At 41.1% G+C, this 15,068-nt stretch overlaps 1 protein-coding gene across 2 annotated transcripts in view; it reads right to left on the bottom strand.

Moving 5' to 3' along the window:
• The window catches only part of LDLRAD4 (low density lipoprotein receptor class A domain containing 4), a 462,955-nt gene that overhangs the window by 200,712 nt on the left and 247,175 nt on the right, over positions 1-15,068 (bottom strand). Inside the window, exon 3 of one of the 2 annotated variants that reach the window (XM_032792011.2) lies at positions 6,898-7,038. In XM_032792011.2, coding sequence (XP_032647902.1) covers positions 6,898-7,038 — 141 coding nt within the window. Of the gene's footprint in view, positions 1-6,897; positions 7,039-15,068 lie in introns of those variants that run through there. The other variant, XM_075062927.1, reaches the window with a different exon arrangement.

Raw genomic sequence — 15,068 nt, forward strand, 5'->3', positions numbered from 1 at the left:
GATTTAGCCACAAGATTTCTACCAAATTCTATGGCCAAATTCCCCTGCAGCTGAAAACGTATAAATGTATGGGAATGAGAACTGTAACAATTTTGAGGTTCATGAAATAACAAATCAGTGAATGAGAAAGGAATTAAATTTTAATAAACTCTGGTCATCTGCTGCACACAGACATGGGGTGTTCCCAACCCTCTCCCTCCAGGACACATCTCAAATTCCCATATTCATAATACTGTCCCTTATGATGGAGCATCTTTAAATCATAATCTTCTACAAACATATCTCTACAAGAACAACGTCCAACATGTGGTACTGTGGGCTGAAGTTAACATTACAGCACAGTTTCTCCATTCTATTCCAATTTATGTATTTTCTTATACTAGGGTTACCATATTTCAGGTTCCCCAAAAGAAAACACTGCTGAGGTGGAGGGAGAAGGAGCTGGGGGGGTACAGTTGGGGGATGTTGGAAAGGGTATTTGAGGGGGATGCTGGAGGGATGTGTGTATACTGGGAGAGGGTATTTGGGGGATGGGCAGGGTTTTGTGTACTGGGAGGATGCAGGAGGAGGCATTTTGGGAGTGCTGGAGGGATGTGTGTATACTGGGAGGAGTACTGGGGATACTGGAGATGATATCTGGGGAGTGCTGGAGGGGGTATCTGCAGCCTCACTCTAGAGGTGGGGCGCAGAGTTGCTCCCTGTCATGGTGGCAGGGTGGCTGGCACAAGCCCAGGACTCAATGCCAGCCTATCAGTCAGCGCCTCCCTGTGGGCCTCTCCCTCCTCCCAGGGCTGGAAGCTGGCGCCAGGGTGGGCAGGATGGCAGCTACAAGGGAGGGAACAATCTGGTCACAGAGACAGCTCTTTCTGAGCTGCAATGCCTGCTTCACAAAAATCTGAAAAATCCTGAACATTGCCTCTTATTTTAAAAATCTGCCCGGATGTTTACCACACTTTTTAATACCTCAGTGTTCCAGAGAACTGTGGGTGTACTCTTGCACTGAAGTCAAAGGGGTTTCGCCATTGATTACACTGGACCAGGATTCCGCCCCATGTCTCCACACAAAAGCAAACAGCACTTGATATTTTGAAAACAAACAGCCAAACAAACACAATTAAATAAATACAGAACTTAAATACTACTCTCAGATCATGCTTTGCTCATTCAAACTTTATATTTATAGTAACAGCAATTTTTTCTTGATGGACTTCAAACTCTGCAGAGAATAAACAATTTAAAAAACAAACACTTTGCATACAGCTTCAAGCATTTCAAGGTACAAAATAGGGGTTAAAGAATTGAAACAAAATGGATTTTCTAAAAGTAAACAAAAAAGAACAGATTAAATGGAGTATTTGGTTTTATACAGAGAACCAGAAGTGAGACGACTGTGGGTAATTCTGCAACATATGCACCAGAGATTCATCTTGCCATTTCCAATAAGATACCAAATGTATTAAATCCAACCATTGTTATAACTCTGTTGGTTAAGAAGCATGCACTTCTAGGTCTATTTCACACAGGTTTACTTAATAAGCAAGAAATGACTGGTACTTAGTAGCAAAGCAATGAAAATGTACAGTACCAAAGAGCATTAAGCTCAATAATATCTCCCAGAGGCTTTCCCTGGTTAGCATACCATCCCCAGAGTGAGGGCAGAGCGGGCTGGATACCCTATATCACATCATCTGAATGGAGGAAGGAGGGAAAAAAGGCCAGAAAAAAAATGCTTCCTGACCAAGCGGCCCAAACTGAGGGAAAGTGAGCAGCAGGGGCATTTCCAAGTATATACACTGACTAAACCAATCAATAAATACAGGCCTTAACTAAACAGATTAATGTGTGTGTTTTATAGCCATATGACTGCTTCCCCCTCTCCCCCATTCCTCCCAAGTACCACACTCCTGAATTAAATCATTCTGCATTCTCTGGACATATACAGTTGAAATCAATAGCATTAAAATACTATGCCTCTTTCTCTCTCCCTCTAAAGCCTAATAATAGACAAGTTTCAGCTGAAATCGGTATTGACCTGTTATCAGTAACAGAGGGCCTTGTGTCTAGCCTGGTGAAGCAGGATCTGCATTGATTGCTATCTGATTAGAGGAGAGTTCGTCCTGACTTTCCCCAGTTACTTAAGCTGGCGTCTCATTGATTGTCCTTAGAGACCACAGCTCCACTCAGGCAGAGAGAGTCTAGACAGTATTCATGATCCATCTGTCTGGCACAGCCAGGCTGATGGCAAACTCTATTAGAAGTGAAACAATCTTTTTTCTCTCTTCTCCTCCCATCTCCCTTTCCCTCTGCAAAGCAGTAATCTGACACTGAAAATTACTATCATTGTTGCAATTCTCAAAATAGCAGTGCCAGACTTTCATTAACATCTAGGCTAGACTGCTAAATATTTAAAGAAATGGATAAATTTCACCTGAAGTGGGACAGCCCAGCACACATGAAAGCAGAAACACAATCAAAATGTAAATCTGAGAGGTTGTTTTTATCTGCACAAATTCAGTGAAACAGTAAGAGAGCCTTGCAAAAGGCTTTTTTGAACCTCTATTTTTTTATTGAACAAAATATTTTCCTTTGTTTGAGTTTCTTGTTTTTAAAGCAGAATCATTCTTCAAACCCCTATAGATTTTTACAAGGTACACAGCTGCCACAAAAGGTGTGGGGAAGTAATATTTATTTACCTCACCGAGGAAAATAAAGATTCCACAGTAAACTCTGACATTACTACCTCAAACTGTAGTGAAGTGTCAACCTCATTAAAGCTGACAGTTTACCACCTGGTGTGTACATAAATTTCATGTGATGTGGGAGATGCATTCTGCCTCATTTTAGAGTTCATCTCATTTTCACACGTCAGTATTTTGTTAAATAGCATGCCATGTGCACACACAGAACACTTCACACAACCAGTTTCACTGAAAAAAGGCTATACAGTCAACCAGATAAACTAAGAATTAGATTTCCAGCATCTCTAGAAGATGCAATGCTTCTCCGTTACACATGGCTGCAGTACTGTGTGCTGCAAAGAGACAGCAGCCTCAAACTTTCCATTCCTTATGCCACTTTCAAAATCTAATTGCTTCCTAGAAGTCTGGGCAGGCTAAGGTAGGGGGATCACTTGCTGCACAAACACTGGAAAAAACTAGCACAAATGAACTGTGCCCTGGTAGAAACAGGCATGTTGTTGAATTCCTCAGACAGTCCTAATTTTACAGGTCTCATACAAGTAAGCGTACACGAACTTTGCAAGGGTGTTGAGTCATTACTGAGCCCAATACTGCAATGGTGAAAATTCTGCATTTGCATTCTTATCCAATGCAAGTTTAGCTGAGCTTCTGTTTAATTTTTTTCCTATCACAGTTTTCTGTAATCACTGTATGCTAGAACTCTAAATAGGCACATAGCTGCTATGTGATAAGTGCTCTATTACCAGAGTAATAAATAAGTACTACTGCTGTTTGTAATAATACAAAATGAAACTGTGCTGCCTCAAATTGACAGAGACTGCTTTCTAGGAGGCTAGTTGGACAGAGTCATTCACCACACTAAAGCCTTGTTTTAACTAGGAGAAAAAGTGAAATTTAACACACATTAACTAACATATGTTAAAATCCTAGTGTAGACAAGGCAAGGTGTAGGTTTAATATGTCTGCTGGTTAGAATTTACCTGCACCAATTAACTTGTATTAATATTACAACTTTTCTTGTCTGCACTAGGATTTTAACTTGCATTAACAAACACACATTTTTTTCTAGTATACATATGACCTAACTGGCCTATAATCTCTCACTACTGTCCAGGGGCAAATCCCTCAAAAGGGAGAGAGACTCTTCCTGTAAATCAGCAGAGGAAAACTGATCAGGCCACAATCCTGCAAACACTTACATATTTGCTTAACTTTTCATACGTGAGTTGTCCCATTGAAGTGGGATGACTCATGCAATGTTAAGTAGGTAACTGTTTGCTGGGCTCCCTATATGCTGCAGGAAATGTCCTGGTTAGCACTGGCATGTTTAATTTTCCTTGGATGCTCCTTCTGAAAAGCACTGTCTTTGCCATTTTGCACTCATTTATTCTCGGTGTTGTGGGTGACCACAAAAAAAAAGGTCAGTAATAGTATCTAGAAAGACCCAAATCTATAGTAGAGTTCACAATGCCATCAGGTTGTGGTAGCAGATTTATCCTATTACAAATGTTCAAGCACAATCTTGTCTGCCATCACTGAGTCCAGGCATCATGTACTCCACAAATCATTCTATCAATTTCACATAACTAGATCAACCAATAAGCAAAAACAGTGTGTTCAATGCTTGACTATTGACATACATGTCATCAGTAGCCAAGGAATGCACATCCTAACATGGATTACTGTTGTCGAGATACTGAGTGTTTAAACAAATTCAAGCAAAACATTCATAGCAGTGTTATTTCTGCATTATTGTGAAGTCAAATAAACATAGTTTGTACAGAAAAAGTCAAAACAAAAAGAGAAGGGTCACTTTTAAATACAATATAGCAGTGGGAAGTCATTAACACTTTTTAGTGCCACGTGACACCACCTAAAGATAAAGTGACTCCAGGAGAAAAAGAGGAGGTCAATCCTGCTGGAATTTAGACCAAGACAGAGATTTCCAACACATTTACATATTGTTTCAGTAATATTTTCTGTGTATTATATGGAAGGTGGTGCATATCAACCAAAAGATCCTACAATACAGGTGACATAGTGATACTAATGGTATAAATCTCTGTTTGAAAACACTTCTGGTGAGCAGTGGTGTTACTTTTATTACCATTCAGTCACTGATATGGGGGCCACTAGAAATATTAGCTGTTGTGTTCAAGCCCACACAATATCTGATAGGGGTTCCTATTAAAAACACTATGCAAAAACATGAAAAATCTCCCTTAATTCAAAATGTCATCTCTTTAGAGCCTGTGGACTTCACTTTAACAACTATTTTAGAAGTCAGTTTCCTAAACTGCAAAGCTAACAGACTACTAGATCTCTTGCCTTATTCAGAATAATGTTCTGTTACATAACACTACTGGGACTAATTTGTATCACATAAGAGTATATTTAATGACCAGTAGATGACAAATACCACCAATCCCAATTAGTTTAAGTGTTGTTCATAACTACTATTTTGACTGTTGGCTTTTATCTTTTTCTCCTTGGTTCTCCATTGAGATGATTACTTCCCCATCAATCTTTTTATTTATTCTTTGGATTTAAAACAGATGTTCCTCTATTAACATGCTCCCATCCTGGGCTCTAGAAGTCCTTACAACAATTAAAATTGACAACCTCATAATATCCAGTATAACAAATAATGCACTGTCCATTCCACTATAGGTAAATAAACAGTTAACCCCCTTCACAACACCCCTAGCAATGAATGAAATGCTCCCTCTTACAAACCACCTTCCCCCAAATGACTGGGAAAAGAAGCAGGCCTTAAAGTATGACCAGAAAGTTAATAGATCCTGGATCTGAGAGTCCAAGGAGGCAGCAAATTCCGGAGTTATGGAGCCTGCCAGCTCCTCCATGCCATATATAGCACAGATGATTAAAACTGCAGTATAGCACAGAAAGAGTACTCGTGCATACCATGACCCAATCATTTGGGCCACAGATCCTGGCCAATGGGAGTGCGAAACTGGTACTTGGGGTGGGGCAATACGCAGAGCCCTGTGGTGCCCCCAGCTAGGAGCCAGACCTGCTGGCCGCTTCTGGGGCGCAGCGTGATGCCAAGACAGGTACAGACTAGCCTGCCTTAGCCCTGCAGCACCACCAACTGGACTTTTAACAGCCCAGTCACCAGTGCCAACCAGAGCCACCAAGGTACCTTTTCAACCAGGCAGTCTGGTCGAAAACCTAATACTTGTGCAAGTTATGACATGTAATTTTAAACACTCCAACACTTGGATTTGTACAAGCATACCAAGTAGCACATATAACCATCTGATTTGCACCTGCCACTGCAGTCTGCACACAGTAATTAGAGTTTGGCATGTAGAAAAAGTTGTGTGTTTAATAAAATGATTGAAAATGGCCATCCCTAACCCGTCCTCTCAACCTGAGTTGAAATGGCTTAACCTGTACTGTATAACAGGACCAAACTATTAAGAAAAAGTGCTAGCTGACCCATTCCACTGGGGATAGCAAACTTTCTGTAATGGATGTTGAAAATGGTATGGCTCTGTATGCACAACAGATTTACAGCCAAACAATTTTCAATGCCAAAATATGAAAAAGCATTAAGACATAAGAACACATCTTAGTGTGCACCGGTCAATGTGGAATATACACAGAGGCCAATGAATTTCAATCATTCTGTGCAAAGAGATTATTATATTTCAAAGAATAGAAAATTAAAATATTTTACATGGACACACAAACACGACATAGACTCACTCTTGTCAGAAAGCAGGTGCTGCTTTTAGAATAAAAATAAACTCGTTTGCATAAAACACAATTTCTACATGCAGCCAAATTAAGCTCTGGAAATTGACATAATATTTAATTTTTCTAGGAATGTGGTAAAATAAATGAATGCAGATTGTATATTTTTGAAACAAATTTTCTCAACAACTGGCAATAACCTTGTATCCCATAAGAACTCATTGTCCTGTGAACAACTGCAGTACTGAAAAAAAGATGCTATCACTTTCCAGAGTTAGAAACTTCCTGACTGAAGGAAGCTATTGCTTAGAGAAAGCAAATTACAAATTACTGATGGTGAAGAAAAACAACCTTTAATTCCTGATTCACCCAGCACCTTCCCAAAACATACTGTAAACCCAACCGACAACCATAAAAGTAAATTCTGAAGTGATAGTGTGCACAACAGACACACACAAAAGGTAAGTTAAGTACTTACAGCTGAAGATGCCTGGAGGTGGATGCTCTGTTACAAGTAGACAGTTCTCCTCATCACTGTTATCCCCACAGTCGTTCTGTTGGTTACAAATCAGCGAACCAAGATACAAGCATTTACCACTGGTGCAGGTGAATTTGCACTCTGAAAAAGCACAACAAAAACTGTCATGTAATCAGTGCTTACTTTTCTCTTTCATTGTACAATACAGCTATAATGGCAGCTAGTACGATTACTGAAAATGAATTTAGTTTCAGGCAGGGGCCATAACAGTGGATGCGCCATTCTCATTCTCTTGCTGAATCACATAATATAGTGCCGGCTTAATAACTGTAACTAGTGAATAACGATCAATTGTACAAGATACATTTTAGACCACTAGGTTTCAGACTTGCATGATGTAAAATGGTATCAACTTTTAAAGAGGTAGCGTAGTCAATAATCTCCACGAATCCCATTCAGCCCTGTAAAGTTATTCCTTTACTCACCTTCCCAACTGCCAGTCTCCTAGCTAGTTATGATCACGAACTCGCTGTCTGCACATTGAACTCCCAGATGCCCCTACTGTTTTGCAACTGTTACGTATCATTATTAGTAAGTTTCCAAAACATCTTCAATTTAGTGTGAAGGTGTAGAGCAAGGGGTTCTAGATTTCTAAATCCTGTTTTTCTGCAAAGAAATAGATGATTTCCCCTGAATGATGCAGGAAGTCTGAGGAAAAATTAATATGTGATCATGTATTTAAAGACTGTGTCACAATGCATACACTCAAGAAGGCAGTCTTAATTTCGGTTTATCCTAATTTTTCAGTGCTTGACTTTGTAACCTTAATGTTCTTTGTAACCTTAATGTTCATAGATAAATAGATAATGACATCAAAACCTATCTATCTATATATACATAGCTTCCAGTAATGCTATTGAGGGTGGTGCCACTAAAACCCTGTTCATCAAATTAAGATTTGACCAGCTAGGGCTAAATTCAACTCTCATGAAGGTACATGCAATTCCCATTGAAATCCATAGCAGACATAGACACACTTCTAGAGACACAATTCAGTCAAGAGTCTACATGAAGGATCTCTACATATTCCATCCTTCTCAAAGACTTTCTCCTGCAAACTCTTCCTACCACCCACAAATATAGCACTAACAAAGTGGGAAAGATGGTGTTTGCAGTATGTCCGGAAAGTTACCGCATATCAGCTCTGCAGACCATGCAGGGGGAGTGAGTTCCAAAATCAAGGACCTCTGACAGAGAACATCCTGCCAGCAGCCTTCTCTCATTTGTACTGAAGCAGCTCCTATTCAAATGCCTCTGGTAATCTCAAGTGTGGCAGTGTGCCAAAGGAAGATAAAGAATTTCTCACTAATCAATGGGGCTTACCCAGGAGTCTGCCTACTCTTTACTTTTTCACCAAGGCAGGTTCTTCTAACAATGGAAGATCTATGCCTCAAATTCTGTAAAGCTTAGGGACAAAACTTCCTCAAGTTCCTCTTTATCCCTCTGCTTTTCTCCATACTAGTACGAGAGTGCAAGTGAATGCCAGGGCGTAATCTCTTCGCTGTGAAAGGTGCCAGGCTAACAGCTCTGGAGACTGAAATCCTTCATCTACTCAAAGAACATATAGAAGGAGCAGTGCCAGCACAAGCAATGACTATGTAAGCTTCTCCCCACATCATCCAGCCAACATGCATGACGTAGAGCAGGGGTTGGCAACCTTTCAGAAGTGGTGTGCCGAGTCTTCATTTATTCACTCTAATTTAAGGTTTCACGTGCCAGTAATACATTTTAACATTTTTAGAAGGTCTCTTTCTATAAGTATATAATATATAACTAAACTATTGTTTTATGTAAAGTAAATAACATTTTTAAAATGTTTTAAGAAGCTTCATTTAAAATTAAATTAAAATGCAGAGTCCCCCGGACTGGTAGCCAGGACCCAGGCAGTGTGAGTGCCACTGAAAATGAGCTCACGTGCCACCTTCGGCACATGTGCTATAGGTTGCCTACCCCGACGTAGAGGATCACCTTTAGGGGCATTCAGTATCCATCCTTACTCTGGCTATGTCTTCACTGCCTTTTGCTTCAGTCTTCATTAAAAGGTTAATTGTGACCAGATAATTAATACTGACAGCAAAGGGGGAGAAATGCAAGCCAAAACAGGGAAAGATCAGATTAAAGAATACTTAGATACATTAGATGCATTCAAGTCAACAGCACCTAATGAAATTCACCCTAGGATACTTAAGCTAGCTGAAGCAATCTTGGAACTGTTAGCAACTATCTGTGAGCACTCCTGGAGGATACCTGATGTCCCAGTAGACTGGATAAAGGAAAACATAGTATCTATGTTTAAAAAGGGAAACAAAGAGGACCCAGGAAATTATAGACCAGCCAGCCTAACTTTAATACCTGGAAAGATCCTGGAACAAAATGATGAAATAAGCCAGCTGTATGCAGCAAGAAGGCTACAGGGTTCTAAGGAATAGCCAGCATAGATTTGTCAAGAACAAACCATGCCAAACCAACCTTATTTCCTTCTTTTACAGTTTATTGGCCTAGTGGATGGGGGGGAAGCAGTAGATGTGATATATCTTGATTTCACAAGGGTTTCGACAAAGTCCCAGATAACATTCTTAGAAGCAAACTAGGGAACTGTGGTGTAAATGAAATTACTATAAAGTGGGTGCACAACCAGTTGAAAAATTGCACTCTGATCAGTTATCAACGGCTCACTGTCTAACTTGGAGGGCATATGTAGTGGGGTCCCACAGCAGTCAGTCCTTGATCCAGTACTATTCAATATTTTCGATAATGGAGTGGAAAGTAGATTTATAAAATTTGCCAATGACACCAAGCTGGCGGGGATGGACGAAACAAGATTAGAATTCAAAATGACCTTGACAAATTAGAGAGTTGGTCTGAAATCAACAAAATGAAATTCAATAAAGACAAGTGCACACCACTACATATAGGAAGGAAAAATCGCATGCACCACTACAAAATGAGGAATAACAGACTAGGTAGCAGTACTGCTGAAAAGGATCTGAGACTGTTTTCAATCACAAACCGAATATGAGTAAACCATGTGATGCAGATACGAAAAAGGCTAATATCATTCTGAGATATATTGACAGTAGTGTGATATGTAAGACAGGAGGTAATTGTTCCTCTCTGCTTGGCACCAGTGAGGCCTCAGCTGCAGTGCTGTGTCCAATTCTGGATGCCACCCTTCCGGAAAGATGTGGATAAACTGGAGAGAATCCAGGGGATGGCAACAAAATGACAAAAGGTTTAGAAAACCTAACCTATGAGAAGAAGTTAAAAAAAATGAGTGTCATGGGCAACAGGTGGAGCCCTACTTCAGGGAGGCTAGACCCTGGCTCTGCCACTTCCACCTGCCCCTTCCCCCGTGGCTGGAGCCCCGAGACCCTCTCCATGCCCCCCCCCTCCACAGCCCAAGCCCTGAGACCCTTGCCCCTCTCATAGCCCAAGATCCCCTCCCCCTTCCATGGCCAGACCCCCTGCATACACACAACACAGCCAGAGCCCTGAGACCTCCTTCCCCCCCACAGCCTGAGACCCCTTGCAGCTCGAGACCTCCTCCCTCATCTGCAGTTGGAGCCCTGAGACTCCCTGCCCACCCTCCCCCGTGCAGCCAGAGGAGCCCTGGGCCAGCCGGAGCCACAAGGCCCCAACCTGCTCGGAGGAGCCTGGGCTGGCCGGAGTCCCTGCAGCCACACTTCCCCTCTGCAGATCCCAAGCTGCCCTGCGAAAATTCAAAAGCTCTTCTCTTCTTCTCTCTTCCGGAAGAAGAACCTGAGCTTTTGCTATTGCTCCATGCGGGTTCTGGGGCAGCTGAAGAGGCAGTATGTGTTACTAAGCATCCCAGAAGTCCTGGGAGATTACTAATAAACCCAGGAAACTGAATAGCATAATAAAAAGCAAAAAATTCCCCCCACCAAACCTGCAACCAGGGAGACAGAGCCTTCCCTGGCCTATTATATCGGCCAGCCAATGCTAAGTGTGTTAATCTTGAGAAAAGAAGCCTGAAGGATAGTTACGCTCTGGAATAGGCTTCTAAGAGAGGTTGTGGATGTTCAGATATGGCAATTTCCTGCAGCTCTTATTCAATTATATTTAAATAGCTGTGGAATCCATTGTATTACAAATGCAAAGTTTATGTATAATTGTGCGACTGTATGTAATTTCTCTAAGGGGAGATGTGGCCAAGTTAACCCCTGGGAAGTGTTATGAGCTTCAAAGGACTATTTTAAACAATGTGCCAAACAAGAAGCAAATTCTGGGACAAAGTTATGTGGGTTTCCTAGGAAACACCTGGAGGGAGGAAAATGCAAATTCCTACCACCGGACCCAACCTTTTGAAGCCATGCCCTGAGGAGAGAATCAATGTCTGACGCATTGCCTGTTCACTGTCTCTGAAGATCAAAGACACAAGCTGTATAAAGGAAAGGCTAACCTATGCATTGTGGGCTTGTTCTGAGAAAAAGCTGTTATGAGCTTGTAACCACAGAAAAACCTTTAGTGAGGTTTGAAGGACTGAACATCTGCCAGAGCCCTTGTTGGAGTTGGCAGTGATCTCTGGTAAGCTTATTAGCATGCATATACATTCTTTGATTGTTTTTAATATATTTTCCCTGTAAGGCTTTTACCTTAAGAATAAATGTGCTTGCTTAGAAATGGCTGTGTGATAATTTATAACTGCAGCCATTTATGCTGTTCATACATCAGGAGAAAAAACAGAAGTGCAGATGCTGGCCATTTAGGCTCTCTGGCTTGCTGGGGAACTGTGCAACCTGAAAAAAACCCAGTCAGGAGTCAAGAAGGAGAGACACAAAGGTCTCTGCCCAAGAGAGGTGACAGCTGAGGAGCCAGGAGCCTAGAGTGGGTGCCCTTGAGATCACTTGGCTTATCTCTCAAACTGTATCGATCTATCCTTGAACAGTGTTTGTGAATAGTAAGGATGCCCCACAATTCCTAATGTAGATAATGAAAATTTCATTGCCCTGAAGCCAAACAGACCCCAGACACTGTAAACTTTTAATGGTATTTTCTCCTTTAAGCTCTACACTTACTACTTCTGCCACCACACAAGTTATAATGTCCTATTGCTTCAGAGCGTAGGGAGCCAGGGTAGCTTCCCTCCGAACCTGAGGGTAAAGAGCCACTCTCTCAGCCTGGGGCAGGGGGAGCAGACCAAGCTTAATCCACCTCCCGGAAGGGGAGGGATGGAACAGAAAGTACAAAGGGCGGGGCCCTTAGCCCAGTCAGGGCAGCACCAGGGAGGGAGGCAGACGCAGACCACTGGCTGCTCCCTTCAGACCCTGCTGCTGGTCCGGGGAAGGCCCTGGCAGGGGTGTCCTTCCCTCCGCTAATTCCCTCGTGACAGACAGCCTGATGCAGGCCACCCAGTGGCACAGTTGCTACTCACCACCCCTAGCAGCTCAGTGGGGCAATCGACATGGTTCACACAGAGCAATACCATTTACAGATTTTCAACAACTGTACAAAACGCATTTCAAGACTGTCTTAGGGCCTCCTTGGAATTGTTTTTCTTGTTCTTTCTGGAAAAGAAGAGAGCCATTCTGTTCTCTCAACATTCATTTATTTTTCAAACACTTTAACGGCTATGAATGCAATTCTTTCCTCCCATAGCCACCATATGGCTCTCATACTAAAAGTTTGAATGTTTTGTTTTTAGGCAAAAGGGGGGAAATTACCAAGGAATGAAGCCCAATAGTAAATATTTAAATTTTAATGTCAAACAAATACTTTTTTCCATTAATATGATTGCATTAGTCTTTCTCACTAGACCAATTTCCATGGCAAATATTCTCTAGCTTCATCACACAGGAGCTAGGAAGTATCTATTTCTAAACAAAGGTATAATTCAAAAGAATCAGTCTTTCAGAATTCTGACAATATTCTTCTGGGGTATTCTGATTCCAGACTCTCATACGCAATCAAAAGGAAAGTAGCAGGACTCAAATGAAAGTGTCTATTTAATATCAATTTAAGAAACATGCAAAAGTATTTTATTTTAAGTGGATTTTTTCAGTACTCAAGGCTTCCCTGAAGCTAAACTCTGGAATAGCCAAAATTCTGATTCTGCATAACTCTGAAGTGATCTCTCTCACTAATGATATGGGACTGTATCCAACTCCCAGTGAAGTCAAAGGGAGTCTTTACATTGACCTCAATATGGCTTGCATTGGACCCACGGTGAACAGACACAGCAGGAACAATAATCACATCCCTACAGAGCACCTCAAACAGCTCCAGAACATGGCATTTGCCGGTATGTCTGGTGTGAAAGATAACAATGGTCAGAGCAAAGAATTATGAAGTATGAATGGTGAGAAGAGAATGGTAATAACTTTTCCTACTGAACTTTCTGAATAAACGTAAGTGATTTGGGGCTATATCAAACGAAACATCAGGAGTACCAAACACATTTCTTGGACATACAATAGCAAGTGGATGGCGGTACTGTATGGAAATGTTACAAAGAAATTAACCAGCTTACTTTGCACTTAGACAGATTTTTACATTTTATTTATACTAGCTCAAATCTTGAGGTCCTTACTCCAGCAAATCACTAGGCATTTTGCCTAAATAAGGTCCCCACAATTCAGCTTCAATTTTATTTCACTCTTACTCCATAATATTTCAATTGCACAAATTGTGCAAGAAAATATTTTTCTCTTCCTGACCTATTATTCAAGAGTAAAGAACAATTTGAGGACTTGGTTATCTTTCTGTTCCCCACTAAAGTACTTCTTGTAAAGTCGTAGCTAAACAGAGCAATCTTTTGAAACTAAGAGTGTCATTATCTGCATATTTGCAAAGACAACTAAAAAATCTGCTTCAGTATTAACATTTTATAGTTACAGCACTTTGGAATTCATTTCTATAACAAGTTCACCAATGCAGTATCATGCATAACTGTGACAACAGGGGAGAAAAGCTACTCTGGCAGATTGCAAGAGCAGAAAAATACGTTCAAAAGGGTTCAGATTTTGAAGATATTTTAACTGAAAAATGCAACAGAAAATGTGGGGGGAATTCTATAAAAACGAACATAAAAATGAAAATTAACAGCTTGCTAAGAGATACACCACTTCTGTTTGGTCAATATCAAACACAAGGTTGCTGGAGGTTAGCATATCTGGACTGCTACTTTGGGGCTACACTTTTAATGTCTTCATGCTGAAATTTAATATGAGACATTTTACACCTCCTCCCAACATAAAAACCTCAAGCATGATAGCAGTTTAAATCAATTAAAGCCAATCATTCATTTGCTTTATATTAATTGCCAACATACGTGGCATTTCAGCAAGGACTACAAATAGTAAATAAACTGGTTTCAGAGTAGCAAGACACTGCATTTAGCCATATGAAGTGAAAATCCATCAACTTCATGAAAAAACTCGTACAGATACAGACAGACATCATTTTCCTTTCCAAATGCAAACAGATGGACATCATACCAAAAGGACTAACGGTAAAAAATCCATTACAATCTACATATGACACAGACTAGGCTGACAGATTGTGCCACACACTCTCAAAAAAACTGCGAAACCACCTGATCAACATCCTATACAGCAGTGTTTCCCAAACTTGGGACATCGCTTGTTTAGGGAAAGCCCCTGGCAGGCCAGGACGGTTTCTTTACCTGCCCCATCCGCGGCTCCGCTGGCCTAATACTCTATCACCCACAGGAAATTATAGATGCCAGAAGACCTTACTTGGATTTATAATATCATTTTCCAAAGTTTTTATAGTTTGCAATTTCCTCTTTTTAAGGGAAACTAGGAGAGGGAAAGAGAGGAAAAGGGGTAATTATTGATACACGTGTACACACATATCTACATAGACTTCATACACAGTAGTCATAGTGAAAGTTAACACAATAAAACTGATATGACTGGTTTCAAAGTAGTAGCCATGTTCGTCTGTATCAGCAAAAACAATGAGGAGTACTTGTGGCACCTTAGGCCTTGGCTACACTTGCAAGTTGCAGCGCTGGTGAGGGGGTTACAGCGCTGCAACTTAGCAGGTGTCCACACTTACAAAGCTCAGCCAGCGCTGCAACTCCCTGTCTGCAGCGCTGGCTGTACACCTGGGTCCACTACGGGTGTAGC

The sequence above is a fragment of the Chelonoidis abingdonii genome, chromosome 2 (assembly GCF_003597395.2).
Source record: "Chelonoidis abingdonii isolate Lonesome George chromosome 2, CheloAbing_2.0, whole genome shotgun sequence".
NCBI classification, from domain to species: domain Eukaryota; kingdom Metazoa; phylum Chordata; order Testudines; family Testudinidae; genus Chelonoidis; species Chelonoidis abingdonii.